At 28.9% G+C, this 24,203-nt stretch overlaps 1 protein-coding gene across 6 annotated transcripts in view; it reads left to right on the forward strand.

Moving 5' to 3' along the window:
• Positions 1 to 24,203, forward strand: part of Pde11 (Phosphodiesterase 11) — a 295,736-nt gene that overhangs the window by 157,608 nt on the left and 113,925 nt on the right. For 3 of the 6 annotated variants that reach the window (XM_067045590.1, XM_014415313.2, XM_067045589.1), the window contains exon 3: positions 8,492 to 8,526. The exons of 2 other annotated variants lie outside the window; for them this stretch is intronic. Coding sequence is in view for 1 of the 4 variants with exons in the window: in XM_014415312.3 (XP_014270798.1) it covers positions 6,046 to 6,079 (34 nt within the window). In the remaining 3 variants the exon portion in view is untranslated. Of the gene's footprint in view, positions 1 to 5,799; positions 6,080 to 8,491; positions 8,527 to 24,203 lie in introns of those variants that run through there. One more of the 6 variants, XM_014415312.3, reaches the window with a different exon arrangement.

Raw genomic sequence — 24,203 nt, forward strand, 5'->3', positions numbered from 1 at the left:
TCGCTGAAAAGTTGAGCACCTAATGAGGTCATTAGGTGCTCAACTTTTCAGCGAGCAGCCCTGAAGAAGGCTAGAAACTCTAGCCGAAACGTCGGCACATTAAAATAAGTTAGTCATAATTATTTGTGTTTCATTGACCGCACCCCCAACCATCTTCTCCTCATTTATTATATTAAGGTTTGGTATTACTAGTTATTTTTTTTAGATTTAACACTATTTTTCTCCGAGTTCTTTAATATAAAATATCTTGTATTTTTCAATAATTATCTTTGATATTTGTCCTTATATTTTTTTAAAGTTATAGAACGGTTTAATAAATGAAATAATTGCATTGGTCCTACACGTTATATTAAATTCCTGGAACGTCCAGCATTGAAAAGAGGAAACATATTTGTTGGACGTTTCTTCCAATGATTTTTTTCTCATGTCTGTTATTATAAAACTTTGATATTTCGAATCGGTTGACAACTTACTGATATTCGGTTCGAAAATATTGTGCGCATATTGTGCAGGTTGTAGAAGAATTTATCATTCATGACGTGGATTCAAGGACTTTGTGGGTTGTAAATTCCGATATTGAGGATATCTCCTATAGTCTGTGGGCTCTTAAGTGTCTTCTAGATTTCTTTCTCTTCTGGGGAGAATAGATCGATAGTTGATGACAATGCTTTATAAGTATATTCTATGATTGATTATTTAAAACAGCACACGATTTAAGAAACGTAAGCATTTTTAAGGAAAATGTATGTAAGTTTAAAATTCTTATTTATAATTTCAAATAAATTATCAGTTAGCCCTTTTGCTTATTATGAAAAATTAGGTGATATAATATTATCTGTAAAATAATTAACAATTAGACCTTAAAATAATTAAAATACATCATTTATTGCTTACAAATAAAAATTATTAGTAATTAACTCAACTATCGTTTAATAGTTTAGTGTTTTACACATCAAGACGTTAAATTATTCTAATCACTAGGTTATGCAATAACAAGAGAAATTTAACAAGCCTTTTTTACAATTAATAGCAATTCACCATCAACCTAATTTTTACAATGCTTACAACATTCTCAATGTGCGCAGTTATACCGGATTGTTTACGTCCAACGTTGGGTGACTAATGAGTCACTTGTCCCAGACCTGCAATGTTTGACGTCTTTGGTATGAGAACTTTGCCTACTGTTTGTGTAAGTTATGTGTTGGTTCTTCGTGTTTTTGGTTCGGTTATGGTATTGTGGAAAATATGAAATCTCTGTTAATGAGTATTGAAAGGAAAAAAATAGATTACTGTAGAGTGGCCAGAGAAACTTGAATGCTACGGAAAATTGAAAAGGCTGTACAATGATAACTGCGGGAAATACCTGTATAACTAAGTTTCTGTGTTAGATAAATTAGAAATTATAAAAATGGAACTTAGTACTTAACCGACTGGTAAACGTAATAGACCAAAACTTTCTGGGAAGATTGTATATTGTCTGACCATGTTGATATATACTCGTAACTATATATTCTTCCGGTTATCTAAGCCTCATTGTACGTATACACATATTTGCTGTTTTTACACCATATCATTATTTCAAAAGGGATCTTTCCATCCTTTATATTAAAACAGAATACACTACAGATATAAATAAAGTTTTCAATTAATATTGCTAGTTCAACTATTATTAGAAAATGAAAACGAAATTTTAGGCACTAATTCGAAAAAAAAAAATATTATGTTTTAATGCATTCACTATATAGTTTTCGTATGGAAACACCTATTTAGAGTTATGAATAAAAACATGACAAAAAGTCTAAAATCTTTGTATAACTTATAATTTATGAGAGATCCGACAAAAATTAATAGTATCACAGTTTACTTCAATAGGTCTACCAGGTTTGAAAACTGTCAGTGTTCATTAAGTGTCAACAATTATTAAAAACTATGTGAAAAATTTATAAAACTTGTTTAAGACGTAGTCTGTATTTATGTTATATCCGACGTCATGTGTCTATAAGTATTAGGAACCTCAACCCCCGAACAAGATATCAATCCTCCCACCTCCTTACCATCAAAACCCTCTAGTTTCTAACCTTCCATCTTCTATCCCCGATAATCCTCGAGGCGCATGAAAAGAAGATGGGCTCGAGAACTTCTAGTGTAGAAGTATTATTACAGTGCTACCAATGGATAGTTTCTCTACATGTCTATTTTTATTATTAGTATTACTCCGTTTTGATCTTACATCAAATTTGCTAGTTGCATTTTTAGTAAATAAAATTGTAAATAGCACTTAAAAAAAAAAAAATCTCTACACCTTAGTCTGTGAACGCTCGTAAGAACTGCACAAGTAGATTATTGTAAATTCGAAATATAAGTTCCTCGCTGATAACACAAAATTTTATAAGTACTTAATTAACAGTCTTTGCTGTGCATTATACGGGCGTTTTAAAGTCACTACTTCGAAATTGGTAAAAATCATTGTTATTTTATTGTCGATTTTGACCGCTTTTGTGGATGGAATTTACAATTCTCGATGCTCCTTCGACAGATAATGTATGCTTTCTAATTTATTATACTATATATATATATTTTTTTTTTGGTTGGTTGGTTGGTCCCGTTTAGAAGTTTAAAATAGTTGAAAGAAGTCCTGTCGTTTTGAGGCGGCCAAAATTCTCATTTAGTTTGTTATAGAATTCGTTAGAATTTTGTTTTTTTTACATTTCGCACCATTGTTTATTAGAAAAACAATAAAGGTTACTACTCCACCTTCCACATCCCTGTTTGGGCCCTAACGTGACTGGTGTAAAGAAATTTAAACGCACCGTTACTCTTGGTGTTCTCTTATGGTTACAAAGTTACTTCTTACAACTTATTTCAACAGTATGATAATTTAATTACTTTTATACAATTTGTGTATTTGTTCTCTAAATTAGGACCGTTATAATGAATTTTACTCTCGAACATTAATCAGCATGAGTTATACCCTGCCAACAGCGTACCTAAAATAGATCCTACAAATTTAGAAATGTATAAATACGAGGACCGCCCCTCAGGTGGATCCTTGGATTTGCGGCCTCACGTCGGAAAGAGTTGCTAATTAAGGATGCAGGATGTAAGGAAATTCACTTGGAATATGACCAAGTCAGTCGCAAGGGCGCAGTCTTGCCTATCCTTGCAAAAACGTGTCGCCTCTCTTCCTATTTTTATCGTGAAGTATTTGCAAACTATAAGGATCCTGACGGTCTGTTAAGGCTCCATGACGTTATAGTTTTTGTGCATAGCAAGTCTATCAATAATTGAAGGATTGGATCAAATTGTCACTCCCTGTCCTTGTACGTCACAAGTCATACAGTATTGTATTTACTTATTTTCTCTTTGAACACTAAATTTTATTTGTCAACCTTTGAATATTTAAATATTTTATTGACGTAGAGTTAATTTTATCGCCGGTTCTAAATTTGGATGAAGTCACTCCACTCGATTTCCTTTACGTAGATTCCACTTACGTTACCAAGTTATTAGAAATACCGTTTCTTTTAGGAATCCATTTTAAAAATGACTCACTCGCCGCAAGTTACGTATGAACTCTTTCATACTTCCTTGAGTTTCTGTGAATGGATACTATCCGACCATTTAAAATGCGATGGCCGTGGATGGAAGATGCGATACAAAACTTTGGACAGGTGAGTCAAAACTAACCAATACACTTTACTCTTTCTATTGTTATTAACGAATAATTCTGTACCGCTTCAACCCATGGAGGGTTCAGTACTCTGTAAGGAAGTTTTGTTACTAGACCAACTGTTGTACCGGGTACCCAATTCATGAGGCTGGGTGGATCCCAGGAGGACTCCAGAACCCACAGGGTTGACTCACGGCTACAGTTTAACAGAAAACAATTTTCTGCCCAGCCGGATTCGAACCCAGGCCTTGAAGTGAGTAGTATCGTGCCTTACCACGGTGCCACCATATTAACGAATAATGACAGAAAAAAATAACGTTAGGGTTAATTCCTTCTGGACCTATTCTTCAAATTTAGGGCTACATTCAGGAATATAACTCTTGAATGCTAAATATTTATTAGTGGTGAAATATAATTTGAATCATAAATATTCTCAGCTGAAATGGCTTTATTGATTTATTTTAGAATTTCTAAATTGTTGAGCTCGTTATTGCTACATTATAAGTTAAAATAATTTTAATATTCGAGTGCCGTATCTTTCAAATACTTATATTCAGACTCTATTTTATCTAGGAAAATTCAAAGTAAGAAATAGGATAAAAATGATAGGGCATTCGTTGCTTTTGGTTGACGTTTTTCCGGAAATAACAGACTATTGTACTAAATTGAAGGTCTATTCGTGGGAAGTAAGAGTATGAGTTAATTTTAGATATTCTATCATCCACAAAGATGCAGAAATATGTGAAGGGTTTGGAAAATTTGTTAGTGAAATAAGTTCGTTTTAGAAAAGTGAATTTTGATGATTCTTATATTTTTATCATTACGTTGTTACACCCTTTTTTGTATTTATAATTTTTTTTTTTTTATGACCCCATATGATTAACAGATTTCTTTTTTATATATATAACGAGTCGGTTTCCAATGGCAGCATATTAAATCGGATACCCTTTGTACAAAACAGAACCACTTTTTTTTGTTTTACAGTTCCATTAGTACTCCAATTTCAAACAGTAGTAAAATAATTAAATCACTTTTTATTGTTTTTTAAATAAAAAGTGAGGGAAATATATCTTAGTGATTGAGCTCTCGAACTCATAATATTTTTTTTATTAATTTCCAAGAATGAACAGGTAATGTCGAAATTTTCGAGCGGAAAATAAGGTCATAAAATCCTTTTACAACAAACGCATGTTTGTTGATATTGTGTTGGGGTACAATTACTTTGTTTTTGTTTGTTTAGGTATTATGAAAATAGCGTAAATAGTGGTAAAGTGATATATTTTTTGAAAATTGGTTTGAACTATGCATTGAAAAGCCATGTCGATTATTGAATTATCAATATAAGAGTGTATTATTCATTTAGTAGGTACAATATACTTACATGCTAGTGAGTATGTTTTAATAAATATATGTAAAAGTAAAAAGGAACTACTTCCCTACTTACGTAAGTCCGCTGGTTTTGTGTAAATTGGTTGTATTGAAGTTATCTTTAATTTTTTTATTTAAAAATAAATTCTGAAGTATATACATTTAAAAAAATTGTATTTTATTATTTCTTGAAATGGAAATAACGCGTATAAGCTCTTTATCTTGGCCGAAATACTACTAGTTTAACAAAAGACACAGACAGTCCATATAACGAGTGTTTCCGTCGAAAACTGAAATTGAAAATTTTTCACTTTCATATTTCCTTATAGTATATATTCCATATATAGGTAAGTGAAAGTAACAAAAAAAACTGCGTGTTTAAGTTAAATACTTCAATGTTGAAAATTATATTTTTATTAAATATTTAAAGGTTGTGTACTTCTTCTGACTACGTTTTGGTTATTTAGTGCTCATAATGCACTTCGAAATTTATTATCTGTGCTTTAATAGTTTTTCAACTTTTCTATTGCAAAATCTGAATTAAGAGTTTTTTTTTAATTTATGACGTGATTACATTACGGAGTATTGCAGAGCTATCGATGGTGGTTCTATTATTTCTACAGCCGCCAAACGGTGGTTTGGTAACACGCCTTTAAAAGGCAGCATATGCGGATGTTGGTAATCAGCCGTTGCTGATAAGAGATAATCTTATCAGTGGCATGTCCTTACCAACTCCATTCACAAATTTAGATCTGTGTCACCTGCGGTCGGGGTAATATGGCCGCTTCAGTCGGGGCAAGCAGTCTGCCGGGATACAGGAGGAGTACGCTGTGCGTCGTAGCTGTGACCGATCGTGTCTTCTGGAGGTCTGCGTCGTAGATACGTCGAGAACGTGTTGAAGCAGCGGATGTGAGATATATCCGAGCTAAAGATCAAGTGTATTCGTGAGTGTGGCCAGTGGGTCTTGTGATATGTGATTTGGATTACGTTGCAAACACGGCACATGGATGTCTTCCTCATTAAGAATCGTTATTCCCGCAGGTAATGGAATTTATTTTTTTTAGAATTATATCAAGTTGCTTCTTATAGTAGAAAAAAAATCTGTACTCACAATATGAAGTTAACTGAATAGGAATGAAGATGAGTTCTTGATATCGTTGGTTTGCTAGAATTGTGTCACATCTGACTCATAAAGTTTTGTTTGTGTGTGTTTTTATGGTATTCCATAAATTGTACCGTAGTTTTATTGTGTATTTTTATAAATTATTGTACTTTAGAGCCTAGCTTAAAACATTTTCGGGTAGACTAGTTTTTTCTATACTTTTGTTCTTCTTCCTGTACTCAATTTCTGTTTTAAATTCATTTTAAAAAAAATGTAAATAATGCTGGTAAAAGGGATTTAAATTTCTATTTAAATATTTTTCAACTATGATTTTTTTTTTCTGATATATATGATTTTTTTTATATGATTTCTATTTTTACAGAATATTTAAAAAATTAATATCCAGTTACAAAGTATACATGAAGAAAGATGGAATCTAATGTTCATTTTATTTAAATAAATACATAGTAATTATAATTTTTCATAAAAAACCTTATCACGTCAACCATAACGATTTAACTAAGTAATGTGAAAAAAAATGTATCATTGACACTATTCAAAACATTTCTGAAGTTATATAAAATAATTAAATCAAGATTTTTAAAATTTAGGAAAATATTTGGAGTCAATGTTGGAAACAACTAATGTCTTGAATTATCCAAATCATAAAAGACTAGGTAATTCTATGTAATTAAATGTTGGTTTATATATTTTGAAATACTACCTCTAAATATTACCTTATTTAATCAAAGTAATTAATATATTTTTTAATACTGAAGGATATTGAAACTATATTATCTTAAATAATAAAATGAATTTTATGGAATAAATATTTAACCCAAATAACCATAAGATTATACTGAATAATGTTTAAAAAATATATATTATTCGTCCCTAATGCCATTTAATTTTATTATTTTTATTGTAAACAACGTGTAACCTATTATTTATTATTGCTTCTGTATAAATTTTTCATTGAGGTGTTTGAAAATTTATTGTCCTTATAAATGTTTTTTTGATTGAATTCAAAATACATCAAATTTCTTGACTTCTTTATGACTATTTTTCTAGCCATTTTTCTTTTTCTTTCTCGATCGACCCTCGTTGGTCTTACATGTTCATTGTTACAGTTTGTTATTTTTTTTTATAACAGTTGTGGATGGAAAAGGGAGATTTATAGTCTCGTGCAAAAGGCACTCCTAATTATTTGCAATGTTATGGCCATGAACTATTATAATTAAAAAAAATAAAGATCTATTATAATAACAAAATTAGTACGCCAGAGAAAATAGGAAACGAAAACAAATGATATTTATAGTATTAATAAAAAAAAAATTACTTTTACTTAAAACAGTTACAGAAACAGAAAAGGAAAAAATGATTATAACAATAAAAATAAATAAAGAGTTTATGACTGGATGTCTTGGATCAGCCTGGGCTCCAGTCTTCGTGATGAGGTTGGGTTGCCTAAATTATGTCCCACTGCACCTTCATCTGTTGGTAGATTGGAATAGGATTTAGTAAATCGTGTTTTGATAAAATCATCTATTGATTTCACTTGCATTTTACTTTATTTCTATAACTATTATTTATAATATAATCAAGTTTGATAGTGAAAAAAAATAGTGAAACGAAGTAGAAGTTATGATTAATACGTTTAAAAAAGAAGGTATAGTTTAAAAGAGGAAATTTATTTAATTTTTTTATTACTGTTTTATTCTTGACTTTATGCGTTACCTCGCAATAGAATATTTCTGAATGTTCCGCCGATTATATTTCTAAATCACTTTTTTAATTTACTTTTGTAATTATTATTTTTAATACTACTCGAGAGTGAGTAAGTATAGAAATATCTAAGGTAGTTATTGATACTAAAATGGTTATTAATACTAAAACTATTCAGTTGCAAAATTTATAATCTCGCCTACGGTGATCCTTCCAACTATAAATAATACTTTAAGTTTTAGAAAGTACCCAGAGCAATTAACCCGTGGTTAATGGGAATTTATCAGGCATCTTAAAATCTCTCACTGTGCAGAAAGTTAATATTGAAACATGAAATTGGATCTGACAAATATTTGGGGAAGTAAAAAAAAAATATATATATATATAAGAGGCGTACTCCTAAAATTGTAAATTAGTGCCTGTCTGTGCTGGTCGTACAAGGTTGAAATTAATTTAGAAACATTCTCTCAATGTGTACTAAAAAAGATAGTTACTAGGTGTTGGTTGTATAAGATATACGTTCATATTTTATGCATATCATATTTTTAGTAGTGCATATTTAGTTTTATGCATTTTCATAGCATAACTGTCTTTATTGGTTCTGATTTAAATTTAAATTATTTCAGTGATGGACAGATGGGAAATTTTTCCCTAGCACGTTGTAAGTAAAAATCATTTTATTAAGCGTGCATTTAATACTTTATTGCATCAATAGTAGCTTACAAATGTTTTTTTTTAACTCATGGGTTTTAGAGTGCTTTAACATAGTGAATAATTTTTTTGTAGTTGTATGTGATGTCATTTTTGTACTTTTATTTTTATTTAAATATTTTTTTCTTCTTTACTATCGATTGTTTCCTTCCATATACGTTATCAATTTGAATGCTACAACAAATATTTAAATTTGTTATTTATGTTCTTAGTTTTAATATTAAAAGATCATCCACTGAATGGAGTTTTTCGTCACTTCTGAACTAATAAGGTTCTTTACCTTTCTTTCTTTCTACCTTTAAGGTTCATTCTGTAACCTTTTAGAAAATAAGCTCTGTGTTGTCTGACCTTTCCGTGCTTAGCTAAGATCTATGTTGTGCATATCTGATTCTTCTCTGGGAGTAAAAGCACATTATCAATTCTTCTCTACATCACTTTTTTTCTAATGGTAAGATTTTTTTTTTTACAAATAGGGCAGATTAAAACAGATGAAAATTGAAGTTTTTGTATTTATGGGAAAAATAACAATTATGTAAATCATTCTTTTGTAAATGCTATAAATACAAAGATTGTCATCCCCAAAATTAATTTTAGCTATTCGTGATTAGACCTCTTGATATTTCCAAAGATGAATCCGCCTGAAATAATTTTGAAATGATCTGATTATGATGAATATTGCACCATTCATGCTTACGAATTTTATTTTTTCTTGAAGAAGTTTATCGGGGGGTGCGGTCAGCAAAGAACAACATAAATAAACAAAACCATATTTATTTATTTTATGCCGACGTTTCGACCTGAGTTTCAGGTCTTCATCAGGGGTTGTGGCGTGTAGAGGGAAGATTGGTAACTGTTACGAATTTTATTTTTTATTAAAAAAAAAAAAAATGGTTTCTTTATTTAAATTGAAATATTTCTGGAAAAGATATTTTTCAATTAAAATGATTTTTTTTTTTTTTTTTGAGGGAGAGAAGGGTTGAGGTAGAATTTAGAAAATGATGATGTTTCCTCTATTTACAAAAATGCCTGCGACATAAAAAATTAATCAACTGCAATTTTTAAATGAAAATGTTGATAGTTACGATGAGTTCCAAGAATCATTGTCAAGTAACCTTTAACTTCGGTAGCTGATCTCAGTAGTTTCAGAAGAAAACTATATTCGATGTTTTGATTCTGCGTATCTTAAATTATAAAACCTCTAAATTTGAGAAGGTACTAATTTTTTTCTGTTGAAAATAATAATTCAGAATTCCGAAAGCATAATTTTATCATTAATTTATTAAAATAGATTTAATTTTGTTGTAATTTCTTTAAACATTAAAACCAGTTATTCCAAACAAGAATCAATCCTGTAGTTATTTTTGCTGATGATTTAATCTATAATCTGGAATATCCCTAAAATTATTTGATGTAAAATATTGCGCCATTCATCCCTGTGGTTTTTATTTAAAAATTGCCGAAAACATAATTTCATCAATATTTTTAAAAAAATCTGCTAAAATCGGGTCTAAACATAAAATTCTGTCATCCCAAACTAATTTAGATATTGAATACCAAACCTGTCGATATTACCGTAGATGATTCATCGTGGAATTTTTTCAAATGAAATCGATGTGAAATATTGCACCATTATTGCTTGTGGTTTTTATTTTAAAATACATATTTTTTTTTTTTTTTTACACAAATCGTCATACAATCATTTGTTCATGGTCATTTAAGAAGTCCATTTAGGAACTTAAAATTTAACTTATTTATCTAGATTTTTTTTTTACATTTGAATACAATAAAATAAAAAAAAAGATAAAACAGGATAGATTTTAATGAATGTTTCGTGGAGTTAAAAAGAAGTTGGGTGACTACTGTATTATCTGTACCTTGTGTATAAAATCTATGTATCATTGCGTAAGTAATGCTAATTTCTTCTTTTCCTTGTTAGAACGTTGCGAATTATTGTAAAATTACAGTGTTTTAGAAAAGTGTCATTCTCTCGAATAGCCCAATAATAGAAAATTCGAACACTAGTTGATCTTTGTTCACGTCCGATCTTATTTTCTCTCTTGATTTTGATAGCGTGTACAATTGGCTGTTATTAAAGTAATTGAGTATAATTCCATTTTTTTGGTAATAGAGGTACAATTTTTTGCTGTACAGAGTTATTAAAGTATTAATAATCGAAGTATTTTGAAATCAGTAATATAGCTAAGGTCATACATTAAAACCATTTTCCGCCCCATTTTATTGTCTAATGTATCGTTTTTCTGATATAATGAAGTACAATTAAATTAGAATGATAGAAAAATTTTTCAATTTCAATGATTAAAAAAATCAAGTTCTTGATTAAAAAAAAATTCGGCATTTACTTTTAAATTTACTTCCGTAACGCATTTACTCTTTTACTTTACAGGAAAAAAAAATGCACCAGTCTGTGAAATTTTGACTAATTTTATATATTTTTATAATATTGGAAAAAGATAGTTGACCATATGTAGTAGATTGTAGGAAGATAGTCCGAGTCAATAAGTCCAATAGATTGTCTGAGCTAACGTTTCGCCTCACTTGGCTGGACTTCTTCACGGCTAAATGAAATTGCTCACTATTAGTAATTAGTCTCTATACCCTTATATTTATACCTCCTTAACTTAAGCGAGTTATTATTTTCTTTTAAAAAAATTGTTTTTCTTTTTATCTTGTTTTTTTTTTTTTTTTTAGCTATGATGAAACCCTACAAAGTGGGGGGAAACACTGATTAATATTAAATAATTTTTCCTACTATTATGTATCTCTATTGACCGCTACTCGTACTATCTTTTAATTTTAAATTTTATTATAACAAATTTATTCTTACAATTTTAAATAATATTATAACTAAACTATTTTTAGTTTAGTAATAATATTACTAATTTTATTACTAAACTATTTGTAGTTTAGTAATAATATTACTAATTAGTAATTCTTTTACAAATTAGTAAAATTTGTTGATTAGTGAATACTTCAACAGGTTCCAAAATAACTCTTTCTGAATTTACTGGCCTTGAATGGTACCTTTTCATTCCATAATAAACGTTTTAGTAATATTACCCAAGCCATTAATTTAAAGATTTTCCCCGATTTCACCTAAATGTTGGTTATAAAAATCTCAGCATTATAGTATAATTTATCACGCCTTACAAAATTTTGCGTAAGTGATGTAACTCTTGACAGAAGTGATAAGATTGTGTTTTCAAGTTAATCAATGTTTGTAACAAGCTTTTCATTATTTGATAATAGATTGTCCACAATATACGTCTGCATCCCAGTCACTGGGCGTTGTCAAGTAGAATTAATTTATGAAACATTTTGAAGTGATTTAGTAATTTGCTCGTTTTCTTGGCTACAAAAACTTAAGAATATGATTTTTTTAATTTGCTTATGAGTATTTTGCCTCATGTGGCAATATATTGATGTTACATAACAAATGTTAAGTTTTAGTTAAAACATAGATTTTTTTTTTTTGTGGAAAACATGTTATTTAACAAGTTATCCATTTTTTTTTTTTATTAAAGAGTTATTACTAACTTGGAGCACACATGTGTCATCGTCATACGTGGTGAGAACAGTGTTAGAATTGATTGGAATGTTAGCTATATAGACTCCATAGAGGATGGGACCGAGGATACTACCTTCAGAATCATGAACAAACTGTAATTAATATAAAAATAGATATTAAATTTAAATTTTAAAAAGTGAGAAGCCAGATATCAGTACCTTGCTGTTGGCTCGGGAAACGGTTGGTACCTTCATTTTGTCTAATATTCGAATCTCCCTAATATGTTAAGAATGTGTATATGACCAAAAATATATAGTTTGAAGCCTTGTCTAATAAGTAGTACCACTGATGTGAATAAAATTATCTCCTGAATGTGTAAAATAGAAGTTGTGTCAATGTTAGAGGTAATCCAAAGAAATCTACTAAGATTAATTCATATAACAATAATGTAAATAAATAAGATAAATTCATAGCTTTGTTTTGATAGTTTAATTTTGTATCTATTTTTATTTGAGGTTGAATGCCCTCATCTTCATATGGTAGAAAAGACGGGTTATGATACTACAGGTTACCAATCTGTTTTTACCTGCGTGAGAAAGTCTAGATTTATTGCGAGGGACTGCTTAGAAATAAAAGTAGACCCGCGCAGGTCGGATTCGAACTAGTACAGCCCTCAACACGATAATGTCAAGTTGGCGTCTAAACATACTTTATTTTTTAATTGAAAAAATTATTGTTGTTCTTAGTCGATCTAGAGCACGAAGTGATGCCAAATATTATTTAATAAAATTAGAACAATGTATTAGTGAGAGTACTACTTTCTGTATCTAAATCTATTAAAGATAATAACTATAATAATAGAGTAAAAACTCGTTGCCAAGAAGATAGTATGAAATTTAGAAACTATTATACTATCCGTTTATAATAGAATACAAAAAATACATGAAATAAATACATGCTTGTAATTATTATGAGCATATAAGGCGAATTCGTGTTACAAAGCTGAGTACACTACCAATTCGTTTTAAGATTAATCAGTAATTATCTAATCAGCTAAGTAATTAGCAGTAATAATAATATTAAGTGATTTAATTGAAGGTCAAGGGTTCTAAACCTCTATTAATTATAGGATTACAGTATTAGATTGATCCTTAAAATGTTCTGTAGATTCTTTATTGGTTTGTCCCTGGTCCGTCTTTCATCATTAATATAAAAGGTTTCAACAGGCTTCATTTTCTTTTTATATGTATTTATTAATTTATTGATGTCTTTATTTTAATGAATATATAGAGTAATAGGTAGTTCTGCGTTGTATAGATTTTAAATGTCTTTTTTTTTTTTTTGTGACTTCTTATTGTTGGAATTCTAATTATTGTTTTACGTGAGAATAGGTCTATTATCTTTTTGAATCCTGAGAGAGCTATGAGAAGTCCGTGAGAACGTGAAATTCCGAGTTCAGCATATTATAAATGGGTTATTGTTATGAGGAATAAATTTTGAGGTATATATATTTTAGTCCAGTCAAACAAGAACTTAAAAAAATAAATAATTAATGCTAGTGAGGGATGAGTTACTATCTTTATTTTTGCCCTCCCCCCACAGTCAGTGGGTTTATTCACACGAATCTCAGGTTTGTTGACCTTTTTTTTTTTTTTTAATAGAGAACATTTTTTTTTAACAAAAAATGTTGGCAATTTTCTTGATTTTCGCCTTTTTCTCCAGAACATTTTTTTTTTCGCAAACATATTTTATTATAATATTAAGTAAATAAAATTGTATTTTGTTTTATTCGTAGCATTTTATGTTCGTAAGATTTTGTCTTTCTATCTACTGCTGAGCCGCCAGAGTGTTGGAATTATTAGTCGTAATTTCTTTCTTTTTTTTATTGGTAACTCTAGTAAAGAAAATACAAAAAATACATTCCATGGGTGTAACCAGCAAGAAGCAGTGGTGGGAGGGGGGAGCTGCCTCCTTAGAAGTAAAACAAAAATTATTAATTTAATGAAAATTAATTTTTTTTCCTAGCGAATGAATGTAATATCCATTAAAGCTCTGCTATAATATAATAAAAATATATAATTTTCTTATATTAAAGCTGTGCTATAATATAATAAAAATATATAATTTTCTTAAAATTTTTGTTTCATTCACCTTTTCCGTGCTAAATGATGATGGCTTGCCCCCGAGTTTTGATCATGGGTGCGCCCTTGCTTGCAACATCTACAAAACAAAACGATTGTAATCTAGTGGAACAATAACACTCATGATGAATACTTCTTCATTTGATTTAATAAACTGATAAGAAAAATTGAGTTAGATCGTAAACAATCCTTGTCAAAACAACATATTATCTAAAAAAAATTAATAAATATTGTTTTGCAAAGGTAGCCATATCCTAACCATTCTGTTCTCATGTGTAAAGAATAAGAACTTGGAGTATATGCCGCAGTGGTACAAACTATTGGTTGACTGTTTCTTGTTTTAAAAGAAACATCTTGTCCTTGTATGAGCATTCCATTAGAGTCACTTGACATGATCAAACATTAGGTAGTGGACCTGTCCTTAAATGAGGTTATAAAAATGACCCTGCGAAAATAATTCCTACATTCTCTAAAAAAGAATGTTGTGTTTATTCATTTTTTTTTTTTTAGTTTTTGTAAATATAACTTAAAGAGCTGCTTCTACAATTTGAAGTTAATTTAGAGAAGAAAAGAAAAAAAAAAAAAAAAAGGTGAGTCGTTCTGTATAAAATCTCCTAAGGCCTCTATATCTTAATTTTTCATGACTGTTTGTATAGTATTAATTCATTAAAAATAGGTTTTTTAAATATCGTTTATATCAGTAATTTTTTAATATAGATTCCGGCGAACATTTCATTATGTTTTGGATAGTAAAAATGCTAGTCCATTTATATCTGTTTGTGCTTGAGGGATACTTTATAGCTCATTGGAAAGCTTATTACATGCACTTTCATTTATTATATGACATTTCAAAAATTTTTCGCCCTTATACAGACATTTTGAAAAATTGATTTGAAAAAACTAGGAACGTAAAAAATAGACACACAAAACCTGAGATATAGACCATTAGGTGCTAAAGTATTTCATGTAGTATTACTCAAAAACAGATAGGGATAAAGAATTGAGTTCAATTCCTAAGAAAATTAATTTAAAGTAATTGTAATGTTTCATATATATATTATTAAATACTGTTTGTGCTCTCCATGTTTTGTATAAAGTATATTGACTCTTCTTCCATCAGAGCAACTCCAGATTCATTTAACTTGAAGTGGATTAGCTACTGCCTTACATATTTTGTTAGATTAGTTTCCTTTCCAGCTAGATACATGTATTTGTAAGAAATGTAATAGTACTTGATAAGATAAATTTAGATTAATCATTCTACGGTTAATTATGATAAAAAATTAAAGGAAAATTAATCAGAGATTGTCAACATCTGCAGTATGTCTCAAAGTCTAACAAAAATAAATTTGATTCTAAAAATTAGTAATTTTAGTGTAATATTTATTAGTATATCATAAGATACCTTGATACCTAATTTAGTGCTTTTATCCACTATATATCGTTAGAATTAAAATACAGCACAAGGCGTCCAGACATGAAACACTCATCTCATGAACGCCAAGTATGCCCATTGTAATGAGTATATACAAATGAATGCGATGAAAGTGAAACATAATATACCTAATGGCCTAATGATCTAGGTGTGCTAATTACATCCTTTTTAAATATATAAAAAAATCGTTAATTTGCTTAAAATGTCAATACTAGTTAGCGACATCTAAACATTTGTTAAAAATTCTGAAACTTTGATTGTATATCGTTCGTTCGTTTTATTTTCTTTAACGGCATAAAACTTCCTTGTTCATCAACACCGTTTAATTTTTGGTAATATTAAATTATTTCACACACATATATAAAAAGAGCCATGTATGCACGCGCAAACATACTAAAGATGGCAAAAAGTAGTTTCTGAAATGAATTTTCCAAAATCATTCAAGAGTGAATCTCTTATTATTTTTTAAATCATATTTCTGCAAGTGTATTGTGTGATTTTAAAAATTTAAATACCAATTCTATTGTTTTGTTATCGTTTGCAAGGGCTGATAATGTAATAAAATTGCTGAATGATGTGGCCAATTTTCATATTTTTATTACCTTACTTATATTTCGATGGCGTCTCCTTTGTAATAAGGTGAGTGAGCCTCGTGTGACATATTCTCAGTCCAGTGAGTACAACTTCCTCTTTACGACATCGGCGGCCAGAGGTACTCCGAAGTTCTACTTCCTTTTTCTTTTATTGTAGTTTTTTTTTACGCCATTGAACAAAATAAGAGGATGTTCCACATAAATTTCTAGTGTCAGTTTTTAAGGACCATTCTTCCTGTTGTTCAAGTTCTGATGATATAGAAGAGTTAAGTGTAGAACCCTAGATATCTTGCATAGCAACATAGATTAACAAAACATTCCTTAGATGATTGTATTTTTTTTAATGTGTGATTTTGCTTATAATTGTAGTGTTACAAAATTACTATAATCAGGCAAGACACTGCGGCCATTGGTGTAATCTCGATGTGCCCGAGCTGATGTAAATACTTATTACCATTCGTCCTTGACCGCCGCCTGCCTCCACTTTCTTTGTCTTCTGGCCTCAGCCCTCCGTCACCTGGCCGACTGATCTACCTGTTCAAGGTGTCTCTTCGTCTCCTACCTCGGTAAATTATAGGGACAACTTGTTCTTCAAGTATCGGTTATTGCGTGAAGGTTACAGGTCTAGTAACAACGATACTTCCTTATGCGAAAACTGGACAGAAATTTGATAATGTTTACGACTGCAGAGCAACAAGTGCTGGGTAGTTTTTCTTCTTTTTTTTGGCAAAAGATTACCGCTAATTACCTTTCAAAACGAGTTGTGAAACTTATCAATTATACAACTGTTCTTTAAACATTTTTGTACCTTAAAAATGTCAAAAGCGCTGAGTAAACGTCTGTAATCGTTCCAGGTCTAGACCTAATGTAACATAGGTGGTAGGATTGCGTCTAGGCTGATATTCATAGAACGCAGTTGGTGTTAGTGTTTATTGATTATAAATATCAAATATAAATATTTAAAATAAAAGTAGATGGTCTGGGTGCAGTCAATGAAGAACTCGAATTGTTCAAAACTATGCAATAAGCGCCAACGTTTCGCCCCAATTTGGAGCTCTTCATCAGGACTAAAACAAGAAAAAAAACGGAAAATAATGTTAAAATTATAAGAGTATAAGATGACATGAAAATAAAGTAAACTTTGGTAGAACTAATTAAAATGTGAAAAAGTTTAAAAATATTATATAAAAATGAGATGAGTTAATTAATGTAAATTGAAATAAGATGTGCAGAGAAAAAGAAAATTCAGGAAAAATTATCAAGCCTAAAATTAAGAGGGGGAGTAATATAGAATAAATTACAACTTAAGAATTAAGAAAAAAAATTACAACAAATAGTGTAAAATCTCTAAGACGCAAACATGTGGAAATAAAGTTAGAATGTGAAAAGATTACAACTTATTTCGTCTAACATTCTTTGCAAGTGACTTATAAAATTTAAAAAAAAATATTATAAATAAAATATATATGTGCTTTGCACTGTTACTTTAAAAAAAAAAAAACGAATTTCTTGATTAAAAATATACCACGATAAAACAGCATTATATATTTTATTAAACAAAAAAATCAAAAATATTGATCATTTACGTATCCATGATTTCTCCAAATCTGTTCGGCTGGAATTATTTCATTAAAATTTCATGTCCTAAAGAATTATTACGAAAACAATTTTGAAGATTACCCTTGAAAAAGCATTTCATTATTTTTTTTTTACATTTTTAATTAATGATTACCATAACGCCTTGCTTTATTGAAATAATTACTTTATATTTTTGTTTAGTTTTAATTCAAGGAATCACAAAAATATAACATAAAAGTGATGTATACAGAAATATGATACGTCATTGCATGGTGTATTCATAGATTTTCCGAAACTAAAATAATAATTATTTTATATATTACGTTTTAAATTTCTTGAGACTAGAATTTATTTTTTTAATAAAGCAATTGGGGTCCATGTTAAATCTCAACACTCTTTATTATATCATCAAGAGGCCTACGTTTCGTCCAATTCGGCCATCCTCTAGGACAATCTAACAATTAACAGCTTATTATACATTCATTTGTAACAATTTTATCAACATTATTATTAATAATATAGCATACCTTAAATATAAATTTACACCTAGCATCTAATTATTTAAAAACGTTTTGCAAGCTATTCTGCCCAGGTCATTAATTACAAGTCAAATTACCCCATGAAACAATAAATTAATAGAGAGTTATATTAATTATTAATAATCTTATGTCTAGTTATCTATTTTGTCACAATTTCATTAATTTTTAAAACTTTAAATTTTAGATCAACTTAACACTATCAACTTATTAATATATTACTAAAATAACATTATCAGTTTATTAATTTAAACAAGTATTTTTAATCTTCCATACACTCAAGTCAGGCTTATAATTAATTTATTTCAAATTGCATTTTATTCCAAATTTTTATTATTAAAATTAATTGTAAATGGTAACATAAAATTTTACCGACATTTTTCAGAAATTTATTTTGCTTAAGATCTCTGCATAGTGTTGATTAAAATTTCTTGTATCTGGTTTAAAATATACTGTTTAACTGATGTTCTCTGACATATAAATTTACTCAAGTATTTTTCTTTTAAAAATATTGTTTTCTTTATGTTCCTTTTTATTATGGTGTTATCAAAATCAAATTTGTGTTGGTTTTTAGCTGCATGCTGCATTAGTGCTATTTTATTAGGATCCTTCCATATTTGTTATATCATTTCTGTGTTGATACATTTTATCACCCAACAATTGCTTAGTTTAACAGCTTATATACTAAAGATTGTTGAAGCTTAACATGGATACCAATTGATTTATTTAAAAAATAATCATTATTATTTCAAATACTTATAGAACTTCGTTTTTCTATTGAAAAGTACCATGTAAAATAATTGTCTGTCGTTTATTGCCTTCTAATATTTTGTATATGTGTATAAATAAAGATTGAATTTTTAATGTCTAAAATACTACAATGCAATGAACGATAAACAGTTATTTCCTATGGTAGTTTTGAATAGAGGGACGAATTTCTATGAGCACTTGAAACGATATCGATTAAAAATCTATGAATATACCATAAATAAGTTATATAGTTATCCTTGCGTGCAAGTTGTTAATCTTTAATTTTCTAACCTTCTCCAGTACTTCAGCAGCGCTCTTAACTCAACTATTTCCAGTGGTACTTCTCGGAAACATTAGAACACAATTCTTCATTTCAATTCCTTACATTTATTCTACCACTAGTTCTCAGTGGTTAATAACTGATTTCATTTAACTCTCAGAAAATCGTTCTTTTTTGACGCTAAATTATTGAAATTTTTCTGTTTATAGATAATACTGGTATCCAATATCTGTTGTCTTGAATTTCGACCACGTCTGTCCTAGTAGAAAATCCTAGTCTATAAAAACAAATAACTTTTGTGATAGGAAGATGTAATATATCATCCGTGGTTGGCGTCAGCTGACAACTTATCATTAAATAGAAATTAGTCTCTATCAGTGTGAGATTAGATGTTCTCAGATCCCCTGATCGATATTTAAAAAGCTTCTAGATAATTTTTTCTTAAGACATAATGGATGATTCTTCTCTTTCAGCCTGTATATATATTTTGGAATAAATAATTTAAAAAAATATAATAACTATTTTGTTTCGTACCAATCATTTGCAGCTCCAATTATTAGTTTTCCTGAGATGGAACCGCCTGCCTCGTTAATTATTATAACTAGTTTTCTTTATAAAGCAATATTATAATAATTTATTTAAATTTTCATATTATTCATATTCATATTTTCAATATTAAATTTTTTTTATGGAATAAATATTTTTGCCTAAAAGTTTATGCACTATTAGTGAAGAAAAGGTTAAGAATTGAACTTTTACCATCAGAAACAAACGATTTAAATTTCTTTACTAATACCATCCTATTAAAGCCATTTTTCTTCTATCATTTTATGTTCCTATATTATTAGTTTTATGTTGATATTAATATTTTAGTATACTATTGTTAAAAACTAACATTTATATTTGAATGTACTTATGAAATCTCTGTCACAATTAAAAAATATACCTTTTCAGTTATCTATTTTAACGATTCTTTTTTATTAAAATGATTCTCTTTACTTTTTTCTGGTAGTAGTACTTTATTCTAATGTTTATATCACGAACGTTGATGAAAAGTAGATCAAATAAATTCAATTACTATGACGTTCTAATTTTAAAATATATTAACCCAGTAATTTGTCGCTAGTTCATTAATAATCAAATGATTTATGATTGGAAGTTTGTATTGTGTAAATTTCACAAAATTGTCTTTTAAAATGCATAATTTGTTTTTGTTAAATCTATTTGAAGGAGTCCTATCGATTCCGTCACCCTTGGGTGTGCCTGATCTCAAAGTTTTTTTTAATAAATTCGGTTTTGTTATGATGAAAATTTAAAAATGATCTAAAGGTTACAATTTACGCATAACTTAATGTATTTAACTTAATTTTAATAATTCAAATTTTTTGTATAAAATTATATATTGATTTACTTCCTTAATTAGATGGTATTTATTTCATTAGTCATATCTGAACATTTTGCAATAAATTAAAAGGTTTTGAAGATACATATAATGAAGGTCTATTGTTTAGTTATATTAATGAAAAAAAAAATGGAGAAACTTGGAGTTAGCAAATATATACGTACATAAATATATAAATATATATGTACAGCTATATAAAAATGCAATTAAAGCCTATATTATTGATAAAGGAAAATGTACTCTCGTTATATTTCTTTTCAGGACTTTGTTTTATACGTTTTATCTACTTCTTTATTATTTTTATTATCCGTATATTTCGGGATTTTCTGCTCATTATCAAGTTCTAAAAATAAAAATAATTACAATCAATAGTTTTACAATTAACATACAGTTACAATCAAAAAACAATTGATTTTTAATAATAAAAAAAATTATACATTAATAACCATTTAAAATTCTAAAATGTTTTTGAGCTTAAGCCAAATTTCCTAGTTATTGTTCTTATTTTTTCCTTACTTCATTATTATTCTTTGGACACATTTTTTCAAATTGAGTAAAAGTCCCATTTTTAAAAAAAGAAATTATTTGTATTTGTATTAGTACTGTTTTCCAAAAATGTTTTTCAACTAAAAATCATTTTTATTTCAAGTGAATATTAACATTTTAATGTCATTTATTACTTTTATAAATCACTTTTTAAATTGTACTTTAAAATGTGTCATAGGTACGATTTATACGTTACAACTATAATACTGAAAACTAATTTAATTTGTTATTTAGTTCAGAAGTTGTTTATGTACTAGATGAATACATAAGATGTTATGCTGACAATTTTCGCAACATGTGTTCTCCTAAAAGGACACCTCCCCGCAGGTAAACACATTACGGAGGACCCAAACAGCCGGGGCGGTGACGCAGCGGCAGGTACCCGGCCTTGCACGGCGCCTCCTCCGGTTACGCAAGAGCCGGCGCCGTGGACCTGCCCTTCACCTATCTCCGGCTATCGTTCTTATCTACAGCAGTCTTCGGCTTCTTAGCATCTTCTCGGACCGTCCCTCTGAACCCTGAGTTTGCAATTACAATTAACGAGAGTGAAAGATCAAAATCGTTTCGAACAGGACTTACATTATTAAAATTATGAACGTGTATGACGTCCAAAATTGGAGATCTACTTTTCTATTATTTACTCTTAAATTTAATTTGGATTATAAATGTATGTTTTATACAGACGATGAAAGGATGACCATAACAAGTGCATCTTGTTAATTGTGTAATATGAAAAACAAAAAGGATAATTTATTCAAAACAAATCTTAATTGGCAGAAAGGATTTTAGGTTTAATGACTGTTTTAACCACGGGAAAACACATAGAACCCAACATTTATAAATATGGAAGATCTCTGATTGACCGGGAATCAAAACTCAAATAGTGATTGGACTATTTATATTCAGCTAAGTTTCGTCACACGTTGCAGGGCTTTATTGGTGCTATCAAAAGGTACAAATACTTAAATGATGTAAACAGAAATTAACAAAGTAAATGAAAAATTAAAAATATGTACAGTGAAACGTAGAAGAGAATACTAAAAGGTTTTAGACAATTTAAGAGAACGGAAAAAAATACGCATAAAATAAGAAGAAATATAAATTACAGTACAAACTAAAGAAAGGGAAAAAGGGAGATAAGAATAAAAAAGAAGAAAGGGGGTAAAGGAAGATAATGAACAAGATAGGAAACGTACCTAACGGACTGAAAGTCAGTGCGAAAAAGAAATGTTGAGAGGATGTTATAGAGAAGTAGTGGGAATTGACAGTATATTTTTAGCCCTGATGAATCCTTGCAACGTGAGGCGAAACGTTTGCTCAATATAAGTAGTTTAATTACTATTTGAGTTTTTCTTTGACCGCACTCGGACCATCTCCCGTTTATTATTTATAAATTTATCTCACATGCGTCAAGAATTAAAATACAATGATCCTCCATTCATGTATTTTTATTCTAGGTCGTTTCGGGGTTACCGTTTTCCCCTCTTCAGCTTTATATTTTTTTTTTTAAAATAATAACATTCAATATGCCCCAGTATTATTACCTGAGTCAAAGTTGTCTAAACATTGTTATAGTTGCAAATTTAAATTTTTGCATAGATTTAGATAATGTTGATTCATCCAATAATGCTGAAGCTTATTAAATGTACTTATTTAAAAAAATATATATTAAATAATATAAGCCGAAGAGGGGACCCAGTATGCCCGAGACGATCCTAGAAGAAAAATATACAGGAATTAAGAATCATTATGTTTTAATTGTTGACCTTAAGGCAATACATGAGATTAAAAAAAAATAGAAACAGATTGCGAAAACCTACCATATTCCACAATGCCTAAATCTTTCCTGAATAAACGGCCAGTCTTACAACAAAAATTCATATCGAAATGGTTCTTCGATATAATAATAATAAAATGTAAATGTTTTAATTTTAAATATCTAACAGTAATCATGACATTAAATTATCCCTATACTTACAATTAATGTAGATACAGTTAACTAATATTAAAAATCCATAGCTAATTGAAATGTTGTTTAGTAATAATAGGATCTATTATAAATTCCTTGAATATCAATTTCATTTTATTAGATAAAAAAAAAACTGTAAAACTGGCAGGAATTAAAAAAGGAACAAGTAGTGCCTGAAACTGGCTGACGACCTCTGGTTTAGAAAATTGAAAGAAAAATTTCTTCAACTCCCCTTTCAAAAAAAAAAGTAATATATCCTGAAATCTAATCCGTTTGGAAATAAAGATCAAGGACTAGAATTTTGTCTCATTTGTTAAGTATAATTTTTTTTTTTTATGGTTAGCAGGTGTTATAGCTATGCTGGATAACATTAATATGCACTATTCACTGAATTTAAATAAAAATACTAATTATGGACAACTTTATTATGTTGGTTTATTTTTTATAATTAGTGGTTTTCATTCTTAATTAATAAATATAAATTAAAGTTATTTATGAACAATTCTTTTGAACCTCATTAAACGTTGCAAAAATATGGAGATTATATTTATTTATGTAGGATTGAACTGTTATGTATGAAATAAAAAAAAAAGTATATTGTATATTTTTTAAAAAGTAATATGGATTTATTATAGTCCCCAAGGATTTATTACTCGATTATTTTATTGATGCTTAGTAATTAACAATATTAATTTATCTTTGGTTAGGTAATAGCCATAGTACCTCAGTATTTAGTACTGTTTATTGAATGAAATTTATATTTTGATACATTATTGAATAAATGATCAGTAAAATTAAATTTGTATTATTAGTTTTTTATTTCGTAAGTACCATGACACTTAAGGAGAAAAGTAGCTGTGGAACTGGGAAT

The sequence above is a fragment of the Halyomorpha halys genome, unplaced genomic scaffold, assembly GCF_000696795.3.
Source record: "Halyomorpha halys isolate HHAL.00 unplaced genomic scaffold, Hhal_1.1 Scaffold98.1, whole genome shotgun sequence".
Classification (NCBI taxonomy): Eukaryota; Metazoa; Arthropoda; class Insecta; order Hemiptera; family Pentatomidae; genus Halyomorpha; species Halyomorpha halys.